At 51.0% G+C, this 18,365-nt stretch overlaps 1 protein-coding gene and 1 non-coding gene across 2 annotated transcripts in view; both read left to right on the plus strand.

Moving 5' to 3' along the window:
* The first annotated feature begins 1,712 nt into the window (after nucleotides 1-1,712).
* The window catches only part of Epha10 (EPH receptor A10), a 36,371-nt gene continuing 19,718 nt past the window's right edge, over nucleotides 1,713-18,365 (plus strand). Inside the window, exons 1-5 of the mRNA XM_051171393.1 lie at nucleotides 1,713-2,369; nucleotides 4,158-4,222; nucleotides 6,285-6,963; nucleotides 14,907-15,062; nucleotides 15,518-15,868. Of these exons, the coding sequence (XP_051027350.1) occupies nucleotides 2,270-2,369; nucleotides 4,158-4,222; nucleotides 6,285-6,963; nucleotides 14,907-15,062; nucleotides 15,518-15,868 (1,351 nt within the window). The 5' untranslated portion in view covers nucleotides 1,713-2,269. The remainder of the gene's footprint in view (nucleotides 2,370-4,157; nucleotides 4,223-6,284; nucleotides 6,964-14,906; nucleotides 15,063-15,517; nucleotides 15,869-18,365) is intronic.
* On the plus strand, nucleotides 5,602-5,707 carry LOC127212138 (U6 spliceosomal RNA). The gene has a single exon (XR_007833517.1). It is a non-coding gene; the product is annotated as a U6 spliceosomal RNA (small nuclear RNA).

The raw sequence follows: 18,365 nt of genomic DNA on the forward strand, positions 1-18,365 counted from the left end.
TGGACTCGCTTTGTAGACCAGGCTGGCCTTGAACTCACAACGATCCGCCTGCCTTTGCCCCCCCCCCCCCCCCCAGTGCTGGGATTAAAGGTGTGCACCACCACAGCCTGGCTCTAGTTCACTCTTCTTGCTTCCCCCCATTCCTAGGGTTTCTGTCTGGCAACTCCTCTCCCAGGCATGCAACAGAGTCTCCCCATAGCCAGGTGTGTCTTGTGGACATCCTATGCAGCTTTACCCAGTTAATCTCATCCATCTGTTTGGCTCCTGAAAAAAAATTCCTGGGTGGCTCAGAGGGAGCTAGTGTTCTGTTTTTGTACCGAGGGTCAAAAGCTTTAGAGGTTTCTGGAGCTTGAGTAAGAAGCCATGCCTGATTTCCTACCGGCTGCCGAGGGGACAGGACCTGGCTTCAAAGAGAGGGGGTGAGGGGTGGTGGAGTGAGGACTCATTTTGAAATGAAAGGAGTCCTGGGTCTCTAAGCAGCTTCTAAAAATACCATCTCTCGGCACTGGGGGGAGGGGGAGGGGCAACCGAGCGTGAGGAGAATGAAGATAGGGGGAAAGTGGGGGATGCGAGGGCCTTTCTTCAGGTAGGCCTTATTTCAGAGACCCCCCCCCCCCCCGCGCGCCTCTAGGAACTAGACAGAGGTCACACCTCTTGCTTCCTCAGAGGGCTTCAATCTCCCAGTGTCTCAGCCCAGCCCTTCCTGGCGACCTTTCTTCCCAGAAGCAAAGGAAACCACTCCCCCACCCACCCACTCCCCATCACTACTGTCCAGCAACTGTATCTATAGTAAGCAAGTTCTTCACACACACACACACACACACACACACACACACACACACCACGGAGGGGAGGTGGGGACATGAGAGTGGCTTGTGAATGACCAGTGATCTATAATGCCCTGAGGTATGGGATGTGACAGAAACAAGTGGTTCACCCAGGTGTCCTCAGCACAGAGCACAGTGCTGCAGGGGTGAGGAGGGAAAAAACCCACAGGCGCTGGACCCCACAGGCAAGTGTATGTGGGGCTCACATTCACACCCCAGGCTTCTCTGGCTGTTGGGGAGCTTTGGCCCCCCATGAAAAGCCACCAGGTGGGTGGAGCTTCCTCCCGTCAAGTTCAGCTCAAATGGAGATGCTCAGTTGCTTCCTTCGTACTAGAGGGGCCCAGCCCCTCGCCACCCCACCAAATGGTTAACCCTTCAGCTTGCACATAAGTGACCTTCATTAGATAGAGGTCGCGTCCCACGTTTCCTTGCGGCTTCTTCAGCTCCTGCCAAACTCTTCGAGGACTGCTCCGCCTCCTTCACCCGCACCTCAGATTCTCAGGGCTGCATTCCTCGTCATTCTCCTGGGGTGGGCAGAGTCAGGGTGCTCAGAGAAGAACCCCAGCCCGAACAGACTGTGGACAGAGGTTGTGGGATATGCTGTTTGTGCGTCTGGACAGCAGAAGCAAGAACCCAGAAAGCAGATTGTTTGTGCAAAATCTGCCACTGCCCCCATCTCAGCGTCCACATGGTTTCCCAGCCTCGGAAGCGGTTGCTGGTAGGGTGGGACCCTGTCCCTGACTTGACTCTTTTCCCAAGCAGCCCCTGGGATCGGCCAATGTGTGTGTGTGTGTGTGTGTGTGTGTGTGTGTGTGTGTGTGTGTGTGTGTGTGTGTGATGGAGAGAGAAAAAGGAGGAGGAATCGAACCATGAAACACCGGGAGCCACAGACACAGGAAGAAGCCAACCGGTGGGAGACACCAGAGCTCCCTAGAGCTTGAGGTTAGGATTTCGGGCTCGGAAACCCCCTGCAAGTCCTGGGAACAAGGGTGCTCCCAAGGCTGGCTAAGAGGCTGCAAGTGTCACCGCTTCCCCGCGGACCACCCCTCCGTAAGCCACGCCCACAGCGCCTACTTCTCAGGATGCAGAAAGCTAAGGTTTAAGGGTCTCTGGTCCACTGACGCCAGCTTGTCTCGCTCTCCAGCAGCCCCGCTAGCGCTCAGGGCTGCCCTACCCCCACGGTTTAGAGGTCTGCGGGACCCTTTGGTTTCCCCCTCCAGCTGGGCGTTCCGCCCCTGGCCTATGAAACTCCACCTCCTCATTCTCTGCTGCTGGGGATTGGTGGGCCTCCTGCGGCGATGCCTTAGCGATTGGTCCCCATGGATGATGGTGACCAGCAAGACTCCGCCCTCAGCCGGCGCTGGGGTCTGGGGGCACTGCTTGGCGGTGCTGGGTTTGCGAGGCTGGAGCCGTCGCCGCACTGACAGCTCCGTCTGTGGACCATGGAGACTGGCGCCGGTCCACACCCGCTGCGCCTGTTCGTCTGCCTGATGCCACTCGTTCTGCTTCTGGGACCCGGGCGGCCCGGGACCGCCGAGGAAGGTAAGGTGGGTTGTGGTTGGGATCCTGACATGCCAAAACATAGGAAGTTGGGGGGCAAAGGGACTGGGATAAGGAGTCGTTCGAGAGAAGACTCTGTGTTGGGGCTTGAAGCAAGCAGGCAGCAGGGCGGGAAAGAACTAGAGAAAGAGAGGAGGTTGGCTAAGCGATAGAGAAGAGAGGGGTATTGAAGACCTTAGGTTTGGAGACCTAGGAGGCTGGGGACCACAGGAGCCCCGAGTCAGCGGTTCAGAGGCCGGTGAGACGAAAAGGCTGAGTGATTGGAGATGGGAGGTGTGGGGGCGGGGAGATAAAGGGAGCAGGGAAGCCGAGGGGATGCGGCGAGACCCGAGCATGAGGCGGGATGGAGACGGATAGCGGGGGCCTGGGGAGACGTGGACAGCCAGAGGCTGAGTGTTAATCCCGGGGGCTGAGTCCGGGCGCTGCCCGAAGTGCTGACCGTGGAACTGTCCGCAGTGCTGAATCGGGGTCGAGTCCACCGCTCGCGGTCCGCGTTGCGGAGGATTTGGGGCTGTTGGCGACATTAGCGCCGGAGTCTTGCCTCTGCTCCCTCACCTCTTGGAGCTGTATGATGCTCAGTTTAATCCAGACGCGTCACAACCAGGTGCAGAACCCCGAGATGCTGGAGCAGACTCTGCCCGCAGGGTCTGTCCTGGCGCGGGATGGCAAATGCCTGTCAGTATGCAATTCCCAAGCACGATCGGTGACGAAAACCCTGCCCACCGTCGTGGCTGCCTCTAGAGTCAGTCCTCTTGGAGGCTCTCACCTTGGAAGCCCACCCCCTTCCTTACTCCAGGGAAGTAATTTTCTGAGATCTGGGGATGGCCTGGCTTCCTGTCTCTAAGCTGGAGGCTCTGTTATCCAGACCCGGGCTTCTCTGAGCCCAGCCAATGAAAGGATGTAGGCTGCTGATCTGTCACAGGGAATAAAGTGACTCCAAGCTTTTCTGGTAGGAAGCAGGTGGAGAGGGTCATGGATTACATGTGAAAGGGCCCATGGTTTTCTTTCAAAGGCAGTAGAAGTGGTAGCCCCTGGGAAAGGGGCTAGGTAGAGAAGCAAATATTTAGATGATTTCTGTTGCTAAGTGGTCTCTCCACCTCATTTTCATGAGAGGCCCTGTGAGGCAAATGAGAACGGCATTGGTCTCCTCCATGCCTGGTACACTGACCTCAGATCTGAGTGCATTTGAGGTGTACCCAAGAATTCACATATCCACTAATCTCCTCGTGCTAGTTGACAGTTAAATATAATTTGGGGAACTTGGTGTATGGGGGGGGGGGTCACTGGCTTCTATCCCTATTGTGAAAGCTGTCCTTAGAGTATTTGCCATGGACTCGGTGGAAGGCTGATAATGGCACTTGCTTCAAGAAAAAAAGGAAGCTGGGTCCTAGTCTCCAGGACTTGTTAATGTTACTGTAAGTGTGTGTGTGCTGCGCAGGGGAGGGGGGAGTTGGGCAGTGTGACTGGGTATTTTGATGTGAAAAGATGAATCTGGATTGGATACATGGTTCCAGAGCAACCACAATAATCCTCACATGAGGGCAGCAAGACTCAGAGCCAGAGGAGAAGGCAACATGGCCACAGAACCAGAGGCTGAGATCAGGCACTGAAGATGGAAGGGAGGCTGTAAGCCATTATGTTTGTGTTCCTTTTGTCACAAGCCTCAGGGAATGAATACAGGCGCCTTCGTTAATCCCAGCGGCTTCCCCTCTTCAGACTCTTCATCTGACAGTGTGGCTTTCTGACATCTGTGTTCTCACCTCTCCTTAGTTATCCTCCTGGACTCCAAAGCCTCCCAGGCTGAGCTGGGTTGGACCGCACTACCAAGTAATGGGGTAGGTGTTACACTGTCCCTCCATCCCCAGGATCCTCTAGTAGACTGAGACTGGGCCCTTTTAGCATCCTGACCTAGGATCAAAATATACCACAGAAACGCCCCACCCACACTCATGCAGGCAACCTTAGTTAAGTGCAGTGGGACACACACACACACACACACACACACACACACACACACACACACACATGAGTAGGAGAGGGACTTGCTGGGAAGAGGTGGTTTGGTGTTAGGGTGAGGGGGATAAAAAAAGAAAAGGGAGATACAGGTGCAGTGGTGTTCGCCTGTAATCCCAGCACTCGGGAGGCAGAGGCAGGCGGATCGCTGTGAGGCCAGCCTGGTCTACAAAATGAGTCCAGGACAGCCAAGGCTACACAGAGAAACCCTGTCTCAAAACAAAATACAAAAAGGGAAAATATGATTTTTTTTTGTTGTTTGTTTATTTTTCATTTTTCGAGACTGGGTCTCTCTGTGTAGTATTAGCTGTCCTGGACTCGCTTTGTAGACCAGGCTGGCCTCGAACTCACAGTAATCCACCTGCCTCTGCCTCCCAAGTGCTGGGATTAAAGGTGTGTGCCACCACACCCGGCAGAAATGATTAAAGTACATTATATATTATAAAAATTTGAAAAAAACAAACATTTCCCTTTTTCTTTTCTTCCTTTCTTTTTCTTTTTCTTTTTTCTTTTTGAGACAGGGTTTTTCTGTGTAGCCTTGGCTATCCTGGACTCGCTTTGTAAACCAAGCTGGCCTGGAACTCACAGCAATCCGCCTGCTTCTGCCTTCCTGAGTGCTGAGATTACAGAATTTTAACATTTTCAATCACTTATTTATTTACTTACCTATTGTGTTCATGTATATGTGTATATGTGTTGGTCCCATGGTGCGCACGTGGGAGCCTGTTCTCTGCACCCACCAGGTGGGTCCTGAGGACCAAACTCAGGTCAGGCTTGGTGGCAAGTGCCTTTTCCTACTGAGGCATCTCAGGTTCCTCATGAAAGATTTTTTTTAAAGATGTGGCACAGAGTGCATGCCCCTCCCACTCCCCAGAACCCCAGGGTCAAGCCAGAGTGGCCCTACTAGAAAATACCAAGTCTTCAGTTAGTCAGTCAAATAAATAAATGAGAGAACTGTGTCTATGAACAGAAACGTGATCTGGATGGAGCAAAGGCTGGCCATCGCCTCACACACAGTGGACTTCCAAGTAGCTGTCGATTATTGACAGTAAGCAAGGTGGGTGTGGGGTGAGGTGGAAAGGTCACTGGGCAGAGAGTTAAGTGACTCCATTCCTAGCCCCATTGATAACTTTCTCTGCCCATCTCGTCAAATGACTCTCCCTCTGCAACCATGCCTTCCTCATCCAGAAAAATAAGCATCGGGCTTGTTTCTCAGCACGTTTGTTAATATTAGAACGATAGAGGGAAAGTCAGCATGGCCCCTGCTCAAGGACAACATATAACTCCAAGACATGCTGCAAATTTTAAAAAGAAAAGAGGAAGCCAAGTGTGCCAGCTCATGTCTGTAGTCCTAGGACTCTGGAGGCTGAGGGAGATGTGAGTTTGAGGTCGGCCTGGGATAATGTAGTAAAATCAAGGCCAGCTTAGGCTACAGAGTGAGACCCTGTCTCAAAACAAAAAACAAAAAAACAAAGAAAAGGAAAAAGATTGGAACTGGCCTCCTGGCACAGGCCTGTAAGCCTAGCTACTCAGAAGTTTGAGTCAGGAGGAATGTAAGTTCAGCCTGCCTGAACCTTCGTGAGGTCAAAGCCAGCTTGGACAACTTAGTTGATGCAATGTCCAAATACAAAAGGAAAGGGTCTGTGGTAGAGTGCTTGCACAGCAAGCCCGAGGACCTAGGTTCAATCCCCAGGACTGGAAGGAAAAGAAAGAAAATGGATCAGAATTGTTCATTTCCCAAGTGTCTCCTCACCCTGCGTTTTGTCATTTTAGGGGCTTGTGTGGTAGGGGGCTGGAAGTCAGGAGGAGGGGGAAAAAAGGCAGAAAAGGGTCTTTGCTTAAGCTCCAGGCTCTGAGGTGTCCACTTCTGTACTGTTGCCTCAGTGGGAGGAGATTAGCGGCGTGGACGAACACGACCGTCCCATCCGCACGTACCAAGTGTGCAACGTGCTGGAGCCCAACCAGGACAACTGGCTGCAGACGGGCTGGATCAGCCGTGGCCGTGGGCAGCGCATCTTTGTGGAGCTGCAGTTCACACTGCGCGATTGCAGCAGCATCCCTGGCGCCACGGGCACCTGCAAAGAGACCTTCAACGCTTACTACCTAGAAACTGAGGCCGACTTGGGCCGTGGGCGTCCCCGCCTAGGAGGCAACCGACCCCGCAAGATTGACACAATCGCAGCTGATGAGAGCTTCACACAGGGCGACCTCGGCGAGCGCAAGATGAAGCTGAATACCGAGGTGCGTGAGATCGGCCCCCTCAGCCGTCAAGGCTTCCACCTGGCCTTCCAGGACGTGGGTGCATGCGTGGCGCTGGTCTCTGTGCGTGTCTACTACAAGCAGTGCCGGGCCACGGTGCGAGGTCTGGCAGCTTTCCCCGCCACCGCAGCAGAGAGTGCCTTCTCCACGCTTGTGGAAGTGGCTGGAACGTGCGTGGCCCACTCAGAAGGGGAGCCCGGCAGCCCTCCTCGCATGCACTGTGGCGCCGATGGCGAGTGGCTGGTGCCGGTGGGCCGCTGCAGCTGCAGTGCAGGATTCCAGGAACGCGGTGACATCTGCGAAGGTATCCAGGGCACCTGGAGGGATGGGATGGGGGATGCGGCATGCGGATGGCGGGACAGTGTGCTCTAAGATGAAGAGGCAGGAGCGGAAGTGGAGAAGCCATGGGAGGAGCTGGGAGCCAAGACCTTTTGTGCAGCTTCTAGTGGACCTAGCCAAGACCAACTGGAAAAGTTGAATCTGATCCCATAGCAGGACACTTTAGGAACCAGGGGTAGTGGCAATAGGCCTGTGAAACCCAGCCTTCAGATGCTGAGCCAGGAGGATAGTGAATTCAAGGTCAGCCTGGGCTACACAGTGAGATGTTGTATCAACCAAACCAAACCAAATCAGACCAAACCGAAAAAGCAGAGAACTCTACTTTAGGCACTGTGGTAGGGTTCCATTACTTGCAAATGTTAGGAAATGGGCAGCCAGGATTGGAATCCAGGTTTGCCCAGCTCTGGGAATCTACTGCACCATCATGCCTTCTTCATGCATAAGAAAAAAAAAAAAAAAAAAACCCACAGCAGCCCAACCCTCGGGCTGGTATTTCAGGGACTTCGCCCATGACCATATCCAAATGAGGCTGGCAGGGGCATCTCAGAGCTTTGAATGTGGCAGCTTGCACTAGATGGCTCTTAGGATCCCACTCAGCTCTCTGAAGTAGAACCTCTGTGTCACTGGGATGTTTGGTGGTTCCCTGTGACTTTGAAGGCACAGGGTAGAGTGTGTGCTTTAAGTCAGAAAATTCAAAGGAATATAGCATGCTCGCGTGTGTGTGTGTGTGTGTGTGTGTGTGTGTGTGTGCCAGAGGATAGCCCATTGATGTCAGCTCTATCCTTCCACCGTGGATTTTGTTATTGAACTCAAGTGATCAAGCTAGACGGCCATTGCCCTTACCCTCTGATGCCGAAGGATGTGCTTTCTGATCCTGGTCTTTTTCTGGGTGTCTGGGGCAATAGAAATGAACCAGACATAGCCCCAGGTCTTGAAAAGCTCACATCTAGATGGAAAGGGGCAAAGATTTATTTTTGAAGCCATAAAAAAAAACGGTATGTGCTAGACCGTGGCTGCAGAGTGGTAGGGGACAGAGGAAGTGTCTAAGCTTGGTCATTTCACCTGTTGCTACGATTAAAAACACTCTGACCAAAAACCACCCAAGGGAAGAAAGGGTTTATTTCAGCTTACAGCTCATCATTGAGGAAAGTCACGGAAAGAACTCAAAGCGAAAACCATGGGAGAAGACTCCTTGCTGGCTCAAATGTTTAGCTAGCTTTTTATGCACCCCACGACCATCTGACCAGGGAATGGTGCCTCCCACAGCAGGCTGGGTCCTCCTACATCAAGACAATCCCTCATAGGCATCCCGTAGGCCAATATGATCTGAGAAATCCCTCAACGGAGACTCAGGTGACACTAGGCTGTGTCAAATTGACAGACTCAGGTGACACTAGGCTGTGTCAAGTTGACAGTTAAAACTAACCAGGACCCTGGTTTTCCTATTTATTTGATTGTCAGTTCAGAGGAGCTGAGGATACCAACCGTGTTGTCCTGTTTTTTTTTTGTTTTGTTTTGTTTTTTGGTTTTTGTTGTTGTTGTTGTTGTTGTTGTTTGTTTTTAAAGATTTATTTACTTATTTGTATGAGACCTATCTGCATGACACCTAGTTGCCAGAAGAGGGCATTAGATCACACTATAGATGGCTGTGAGCCACCAGTGGTTGTCGGGAATTGAGTTCAGGACCTCTGGGAGAACAGACAGTACCCTTAACTTATGAGCCACCCCTCCAGCCCTGTCTGGTTCTTATTATGAGTGGATGAATACAACCTTCTGTTCTCTGGGAAACTGTGGTTAATACGAAGCTCAGAAGCAGGCTCTCTGAGCTCTCCCAAGCGTCCAGATCTGAGTCCTCTATGCCTGGACTACAGTGGTCTACTGAAATAGATGTGTACGCAGGCGTCTTTCTGAGCTCAGGCGTTACTCTCAGTGGCCCCAGCCAGGGTCCATTGCAGGCCATGGAATGTGGCAGGTGCTCAGTGGAAATGCGTTGAGTGACCATGTGTCTTAGTTTCTTTTCTGCTGCTATGATAAAGTAGCTTGACCAAAAAACAAAAACAAACAAACAAACAAAAAAAAACCCAAACAAACAAACAAAACCCTCAAAGGAGAAAGAATTTATTTGGCCTATAATTCTATGCTGCTGTCTATTGTGGCGAGGAAGCCACAGAGGCAGGGTCCTAGAAGAACTGGTCACATCACATCCACCATCAAGAGCAGAGAGCAATAACTTAGTGCATGCCTGCTGGCTCTCTCCATCCTATACAGTCCAGGACTCCTGCCCAGGAAATGGTTCCACCCACCGTTCTGCCACCTGAGAGGCAGAGGCAGGCAGGTCTCTGTGAGTCCAAAGGCCAGAATAGTCTACATAGTGAGTTCCAGGACAGCCAGGGCTATGTAAACAGACCCTGTTCTCAAAAACAAAAAGATGAATTTTTCTACTTCAATTAATTCAGTCAAGACAACCCCTCACAGACATTCTCTTAGAGGCTAACCCTAATTGAAACAACCCTTTACAGATGTGTCCACCGCAGCCTGTCTCCTGGGTGTCCAGCAGGCAGCTCATGCTAAGCAATCACACCATGGGTGTGAGTCATACCCACAGAGAGAGCCCAGTTCTAAGGATGGGGAGAGTTTTCCAAAGAAAGGGAGATTTTCCTTCCTGGTGGCTGAGAACATTCTGCAGAGGCATTGTGACGAAAAGGAACATAGTGGTTGGTACTATCCAGTGTGGTTGCTGCGGAGGGCACGTGGGGTTGTGAGAAGTGATCATCTGGAAGAGAGGCAGGGCCATAAGTGAAAGATGAAATAAAGGCTTTTATGCTGCAGGCCAATGCTTCAGGAAGGGAGCCAACGTGCTCAGATTTATATTTTTAAAAGACCACTCAAAAGCTGCAATAGCAAAGAAAGCGAGCGGGACCAGGGTGAGGGGAGCATTGGAGGACAGAGGGGAGGAAAGTGGACACAATAGTCCAGGAGACAGACCGTGAGCTGGGAACTGAAATAGTAGCAGCCATCCTTGACTGATGAAGACTGATGGGATGGGGCGGGGGCGGGGCGGGTGGAGCCATGTTGTGGAATGCCTCTTATCTCAGCACCCAGGAGGTGGAAGCAGGAAGCGTAAAATTCAAAGCCATCCTTGGCTACATAGTAAATTTGAAACCAGCCTAAGTTACACGAGACCCAATTTCAAAGACAAACAAAAGACCCCAAAAAGGCAAGGCGGCTTAACATAACAGGTAAAAGCCAGCAGTGCAACCTATATCCAGCAAAAAAAAAAAAAAAGTCTGTCACATGCCTTTAATCCAGTGCTTCTCAACCTTCCTAATGTTATGACCCTTTAATATAGTTCCTCATGTTGTCGTGACCCCCCCAACTATAAATTTATTTTCATTGCTACCATATAACTGTAATTTTGCTACTGTCATGAATTGTAATGTAAATAAGTTGAGAACCAGTATTTTCACGCCAGCATTTGAGAGGTAGAGGAAGGTAGCTCTCTGTGAGTTCCAGGATAGCCTGGTCTACATAGTGAGTTCCAAGGCAGCCAGAGCTACGTAACAGACCTTGTCTAAAAATAAAGAGACGGGGGGGGGGGGGGTAGAGAGGGGAAGGCAATAGCATGGTGCTTCCAGGAGATGAACATCTGGACAAGAGCAACCTGTAGCATGCTGAGCACTCAGGCATGCCAAGGGTTGACGTGTCGTGTCCGCTCGGTCTTGGCAAGAAAAAAAAAATGTCAGTTTAGCAGTGGGGAGAACAGGATGTGGTCATTCAGCTGAAAAACAAAGGACCCTGTGGAGCCAGAGTCCAAGAATCTACAAGTCTGGTGATCCCAGATAGCTCCGTTGGTAAAGCATCCATCTTAGGGGTGTGGCTCAGTTGGAAGAGTGCTCACTTAGCGTCCACAAAGCCCTGGGTTCCATCCCAGTACCACACAAACCAGGAATGGTGGTACATGCCTATATCCAACACTCAGAAGGTGGAGGCAAGCGGATCAGAAGTTTAAAGGCATCCTTAGCTGCATGGTGAGTGCAAGGCTATCGTAAAGTATGAGACTCCCTTACACACACACACACACACACACACACACACACACACACACACACACACAGAGAGAGAGAGAGAGAGAGAGGGAGGGAGGGAGGGAGGAAGAGAGGGCGAGAAAGGTTCTAAAAGTCTGCTTATATACTTGGGGGAGAGAGCCAGTGGCAGTGGCATACCAAATATGTGTGGGGGAGCGATCTGTTGAAGAGGAAGGAGCGTTTTATTACTGACGTGGGTTAAAATTGCTGACGCATGTTGCTAATAAAAAGCAGGACAACTTTTAGTCAGTTTTAGGATTGCTTTAAAATAGTCTATAGTCAGAGCCCTTATGCCTGCATGGAAATGGACTGCTTTTCAGCTCCACCTGCTTCTGACATCACTGGAAAGAGTCAGGAGAGAGAGAGAGAGAGAGAGAGAGAGAGAGAGAGAGAGAGAGAGAGAGAGAGAGAGAGAGAGAAAGGGCTGCAAAGACCAGTGGGGGAGAAGACAGACGCAACGTCGACTTTGAGAAGGGGTGAAAGGTAGGGTCTAGGAGTGGAGATGGCTAACTGCCCTTAAATAGAGGGTGACTTGTCCCCACCTATCAGACTGCAGGTTAGGAGGAGACGTAGTTAGATGGTGTCAGTGGTTTCCATAGCCGGATGTCTGGGGAATTACCAACTCAGCACCTCTCTCTGCTCTGCCAGGTGTGGAGGCGTCTGTAACAGAGCGAGGGGAGTCAGATTCCTGTGTACTTTATGGGGTGTGCGTGCGTGTGTGTGTGTGTGTGTGTGTGTGTGTGTGTGTGTTTTAAAGATCCATTTATTTATTATGTATACAATGTTTCACCTGCATGTTAGAAGAGGGCATCAGATCTCATTATAGATGGTTGTGAGCCACCAAGTGGTTGCTGGGAATTGAACTCAGGACCTTTAGAAGAGCAGCCAGTGCTCTTAACCTCTGAGCCATCTCTCCAGCCGACTATGGTGTGTTTTTGGAGCCTAGAAAAACACCGGGATCATAGCAGATGATAACATTGTGGATGCTGAGATACTAGAGATCTCTGGGTTGTGTCATGCTCCCTTCCCTTGGACTGAGACCAGTTAAAAGTCACCTGTAATGGCATCGCTTCTTCCCGGGGCAGTGGGGGAGTAGGGGAAGGGAGGTAGGTGCTGTTGGAACTGGGCTTTGGAGAGACACACAACTCAGCTGCCAGAAGGAAGAGGGTATGAGACACCATGAGTCAGGAGTCAGAAGCTCCTGTGGTGTTCAGGGTAGGCATGGTGGAGGCCGCTTGAGAAGGTTAGGAAGGGAACAGGGGGTGGTTACGTGTGCACTGGTACCTTCAGGCAGTCCAGGTGTCTCTCGTAGCTAAATGGATACTTTCTCAAAGCCAGAGGAGGGGTCAAAGCTAAGATCTCCCCGCTCTAGTTACAATTATTTTATTATATCATCATTATCATTATTAGGATTTTTTTTTTTTTGAGATAAGGTTTCTTGGTGTAGCCCTGGCTGTCCTGGAACTCCCTCTGTACATAAGGTTGGCCTCAAACTCAGAGATCCACCTCCCGCTGCATCCTGAGTGCTGGGATTAAAAGGCTTGTGCCATCAGCACCTCGGCTCCACTCTTTCTTTAGTGACCTTGGTTCTTGTCTCTGTTCTACCCGCCATAGGAATCAGTGAGATTTAGCTTCCCTTTAGGGAGCACATCAGGATTGGTGACCTATTACCAAGTCTTTTCTGGGTCTGCTTGCTAGCTGAAACTGCACTGGTTACCGGGACGCCCTGGTGGATGACAGAGTTGACTCTACACAGAATACCCAACTTGGGCTCCTTCTACAAATAGCTTTTTATCTGGTGTTAAAGGCAGCCTAAGTAGGAAGGGGAAAGAAATCCTAAGAACAAGGACATCAGGAGGTACAGGTGTGAGCAAAGCTGGTGAAAAATCTCTACAGGGCCAGACAGGTGGGGGTTGAACTAGATGACCTCTGAATTTCTGACAGAGTAGTGGTCCTGTGCTTTGTGCTAAAGGAAAGGGGCTGCCAAGCCCACCCCCTAGCTATGCTATAGGGGACTCTGGGCAAGACGGAGGGGGAACTCTCCCAAGCCTTTCAAACAGTGTAGCAGCTCAGCTCTTCTTGGGAAGGTCCAGGGAGTCAGGTGAGGACCAAACACAGCAAAGAGCAGGGGCCAGGAACCACTGCCCCAATCCACACTGAGATCTTTTTTAAAAACGGCCATTCAGGGGGCTGGAGAGATGGCTTAGAAGTTAAGAGTACTAGCTGCTCTTTCAAAGGTCCTGAGTTCAATTCCCAACAACCACATGGTGGCTCACAACCATCTATAATGAGATCTGGTGCCCTCTTCTGGCATGCAGGTGTACCTGCAGGCAGTACACTGTATAGATAATCTTTTTTTTTTTTTTTTTTTTTAAATGGCCATTTAAGGCAGGGAGATGGGAGATAGTCTGGTGGGTAAAGTGCTTGTGCTGCCAGCCTGAAGACCTGAGCTGAGATGCCAAGCATCCACATAAAAACTGGGCGTGGCAGAGCTTGTCTGTAGCCCCAACCCAGGAAGGGGACAGCAAATCTCAGAGGCTTTCTGGTCAGTTACAATAGCTGTGGCTGTGAGCTTCTGATTCAATGAGAGACCCTGTCTGAAAAAGTAAGTTGTACAGTGACAGAGGAAGGCACTTGACACAGAACTCTGACATGGACTTCCCCAACCCACCCACCCCCCCCCCAAAAAAAAAGAAAAAGAAAAAAAGAACAAGAAAAGCAACCACAAATAAATAAAATAGAATAAAACAGTGCTCAGAGTATGGCCATGCCTGTAATGCCAGCATTCAGGAGAGGCAAAGAAAAAAAATCCTCAAGGTCATCCTCGACTACCCTATCAGGTGGAGGCTAGCCTGGGTTGCATGAGATCCTGTCTCATTCAATCAGCCAGTCAATAAAGTGTGTGTTTGTCTGCTCCCTCTTCAGGCCTAGAGAGAGAGACAGTGTTTATTGGCATCTCTGTAGGAGCAGTCCATACAGATCCTATCCGTGTTTTAGCTCAGGCAGTCCTTCTGAGGACTTGCTGAGGTAGGTTCAGAAAGAGTAACCAACACGCCCAAAGGCCACTAGTAAATGAGTGACGAAACTCAGTGCAGCTACAAGCCCTCCCTCCTCTTAGCCCCACCACTCCCTTCCCCCAGCAACCTGGTTGGGTTCCAGTCTGTCTGTAGGGGCTGTGCTCTGGCTTGGGCCAGGGCAGGCAAGAGCAACCCTAGTACCTGTCAGACTAGGACTGATCTAAGAGGTCATTGGACCACTCTGCCAGCTCCACCCCTCCGCCTGCACAGCTCTGCTTCCAAACTCAAGTCCAGTCTCTGTTATGTGTGTGTGTGTGTCTGCATGTGTGTGTGTCTGCGTCTGTCTGTCCATCCGTCCAACCGTCCGTCTGTCTACTTGCCTAGCTGCCCGTCTAAGTGGAATTGTGTGTCTGTCCCAGCATCACAGGGCCCAGCCCTTGGAGGCCCCTCCCTTCTCTTCTCTTGGTGAAATCAAGACCTTCGACCTTAAAGCAGCAGGGCCAGGCCTTTGAAAGGGGCAGGCTGGGGTAGGAATCCCACCAACTGTGGGCCATTAGGCAGCTTAACCTCCCCCAGCGTCACTTTCCTCTTTTTTTTTTTTTTTTTTTAACAACGGAGATGAAGTCAAAGGTATTAACAGGAGTGAACTGTTTCCCGGTCCCCTACACACAGGGCACTTGTCAAGGGCCAGGGGAGACTGGGATATCTAAGAGATGTAAGGCCACTTTCTTCACCCTAACCTAGGAAAAGCAAAAATACAGAGTGGGGCGTGGTCAGGGAGATTTCTCACCAGCCCCTTCCCACAGCCTGTCCCCCAGGGTTTTACAAGGTGTCCCCAAGACGTCCCCTCTGCTCACCATGCCCGGAGCACAGCTTAGCCCTGGAGAATGCCTCTACATTCTGCGTGTGCCAGGACACCTATGCTCGCTCACCCACCGACCCGCCCTCAGCTTCCTGTACCCGTGAGTGAACCCTACTGGGTGGGCGTGGGTAGGGGGATGCCACCCACATGCCACTGAGGCGGGGGTGGGGTGGGGTTCAGTGATTGCGAATTGGACTGACAAGGCAAAGAGGGACGCCTGGTGGGGATCTGGGGACCTGGGACTGGAAGAACCCAGATGGATGGATATGGTGGTCAAGATTTTCTGTAGGTGACCATCTGAGAAGTACCCTCCCCTCTCTCCTCGTCTCTTCCTGAGCCTGGCTGGAATATCTCTCCTCTCTCTCATGTCCTCTGTGACCATGCCCCCATCCCGGTCCCCTCCATGGTCTCTAAACCCTCATCTCGGTACTCGCGCTGATCCCCAAGTCCCACGGCTGCCGGCTTCCACACAGCTCCCCATTCCGGGAGCCGTGCCCCCATGCCTCGGGCTCTTGTGTCCCGCCGGGTCCCACTCAGTGCCGCTCCTTGTCGCAGGACCGCCATCCGCGCCGAGGGACCTGCAGTACAGCCTGAGCCGCTCCCCGCTGGCGCTGCGGCTGCGCTGGCTACCGCCCGCGGACTCAGGCGGCCGCTCCGACGTCACCTACTCGCTGCTGTGCCTGCGCTGCGGCCGCGACGGCCCGGCGGGCGCGTGTCAACCCTGCGGGCCACGCGTGGCCTTCGTCCCGCGCCAGGCCGGGCTGCGAGAACGCGCCGCCACGCTGCTGCACCTGCGGCCGGGCGCGCGCTACACCGTGCGCGTGGCCGCGCTCAACGGCGTCTCTGGTCCGGCGGCCGCTGCGGGGGCCACCTACGCTCAGGTCACCGTGTCCACTGGACCCGGGGGTAAGGCCGCGAGCCACATCGGAGACCGTCCCTCACCCACAACTGTAGTTTCCCTGCATGCATTTTAAGGCGGTTAGAAATTCACGTGACTGCACCCCTCCCCCCCCAACCCCCGACCCAGGTGGGGACTGTGTGTCCCCTCCTCCTCCTTCTCGCCATCCTTTTGAAGAAGCAAGGATGCAGGCAAGGCGACAGAGTTGTCGCGCTACCCATTTCTGAGTCTCCAGTGGTTTGAAAACCACCTTTGATACCACACCTCCATTCACACCCTTGACATTTACTTCTGATTTGTCTCTCCTCCGGTGCACACTTTCAAGTAATCCCTCGAGTGCCCTTTGCAAGATGGATAAACGCGTGCTGTGGCTTCTGAGTCTTAACTATCTGATTGGTGTGTGACCCTCCTTCCCTGTCTTCTGTGACCCTACGCTGCCAGCTGGGTTTCCAGCAAGGCTCGGGTGGTTTTCATTCTTTTATGAGTACGTTGGGTCCATAGATGCGCACACTCAGGGGTATTTGAATAATTTCTTGCCCTGCTGATGAAAATGAAAATATTGCCAATCATTCCTACTCAGTGTGGCTGGAAGCACAGTAGGCGCTTTGATCCGCATTTCTTTTCGCATTCCTGGGAAAGTTTTCTTCTTCTGCAGCTGGAGCTCCCACTGTTTCTCTTAAAGCGATCGCTAAGCCTCAGGTTGTCCATTTTCTGATGCTCACATCTTGTCACTTCCTTTATCATTTTTAGCTCTTAATCCCTTTCCTAGGAGTTTTGAGAGCGATTTCCCAATCTACCTGGTTTTCTGGGACACTTCTGTCCTTTATTGTCCCTACTGAGACTTAACTCTTGCTATTGCATTCACATTTTAAGCAATCCAAAGGCCTGGAAAAGTAGCTCAATCAATGATTGTAGTATTTGCCTAGCATGCTTGAGGCACTGGGTTTGATCACCAGTAGCAAAGAAGGAAGAAAGAAAACAGAGAGAGGCATGCCTGTAACCCCAGCACTTGGGAAATAGAGGCAGGAGGGTCAGGAGTTCAAGGTCACTCTCAGCTACAAAGTGACTCTGAGCTCAGTCTGGGCCAAATGAGACTTTGTCTTAAAGAATAAAAGTGAGGCCAGGTGCGGGGCTCACTCCTTAATGGTGATGCATAGGAGAGGCAGAGACAGAATCTCTGTTAGGGGGAGGCCAGCTTGGTCTACATTGGGAATAAACTTTGTCTCAAAAAGAAATAAAAGTAGAAGCTGGGCAGTGGTGGCGCATGCCTTTAATCCCAGCACTCGGGAGGCAGAGGCAGGCAGATCTACAAAGTGAGTCCCCGGGACAGTAAAGGTTACACAGAGAAACTCTGTCTCAAAAAGCCACAAAAAAAAAAAAAAAAGAAGAAGAAATAAAAGTACATATTGCCACAATGGTTTTATACTTATGACTATTTCTATAAAGCCCTCTTAATATATATGTTATATATATGCACACACATATGTATATATATATATGTTTATGGGTGTTTTGCCTGCATGTGTGTCTCTGTACCATGTTTGTGCCTGGTAGAGCACAAAATACTGGAACTGCATCATAGATACCCAATGTGCGTGCAGTAAGCACTCTTAACAGTGAAAAATTTCTCCAGCCACCACACCCCTTTTGAAAAATAAAGCAATGGCACACTGTTTAGCTCACTCAGGCTAGTCTTAAGTTCACAGCAATTCTCCTGCTTCAGGTGCTAGGATTATAGGTGTGATTACAAGTCAGCTGCCACAACTGATTCCCTTTTTATTTTATTTATTTATTTATTTTTGCTTGTTCAAAAACTGAGTTTTTCTGGAACTCACTTTGTAGACCAGGCTAGCCTCAAACTCACAGAGATCCACCTGCCTCTGCCTCTTGAGCGCTGGGACTAAAGATGTGTGTCACTACACCAGCCATAGATATCTTTTTAAAGGCAAGAAACCTCTCTTAGAATTTCTCTCGTCTTAGCTAACATCTTTTATTGGTTAGAACAGACAGTAAAGGGTACGAGTGCACAAAAATGTCTTAGAGCTGCCAGGAGTGACCTGAGCAGCCCTTCCTCCCCCAAATCAAAACCAGAGCTCAGGCAATAGGGCAAGGGAATAGGCTGCTGGGGGTGGGGGGGGGTGGCTCCTTAGAGGCTGCTCTCCTGGGTCTAACTTGGGCCCTGGTACTCTCCATAACAGACAGCAGGACAGCTGGGGCTCAGGCTGAGGTTTTACTTGGAGTCTTGGAATTTTTTGGAGCATGCAGGTATATGATTGAACGTGTGTGTGTGTCTCTATACATACGTGTATATAATACAACTGTGTGTATGTTATATATAGGCATGCATATATATGTGGAGGTCAGAGGATATCCTCTAGTGTCTGTCCTCACCGCCCTTGCTGGGGAAAAATGGTACCTCTGTAAGCCAGGCTAACTGTTTGGAGAGCTTCTAATACCAAAGAGCTTTACCTGGTCTTGGGAGATTTAAACTCAGACTCTCACGCT

The sequence above is a fragment of the Acomys russatus genome, chromosome 29 (assembly GCF_903995435.1).
Source record: "Acomys russatus chromosome 29, mAcoRus1.1, whole genome shotgun sequence".
Lineage (NCBI taxonomy): Eukaryota > Metazoa > Chordata > Mammalia > Rodentia > Muridae > Acomys > Acomys russatus.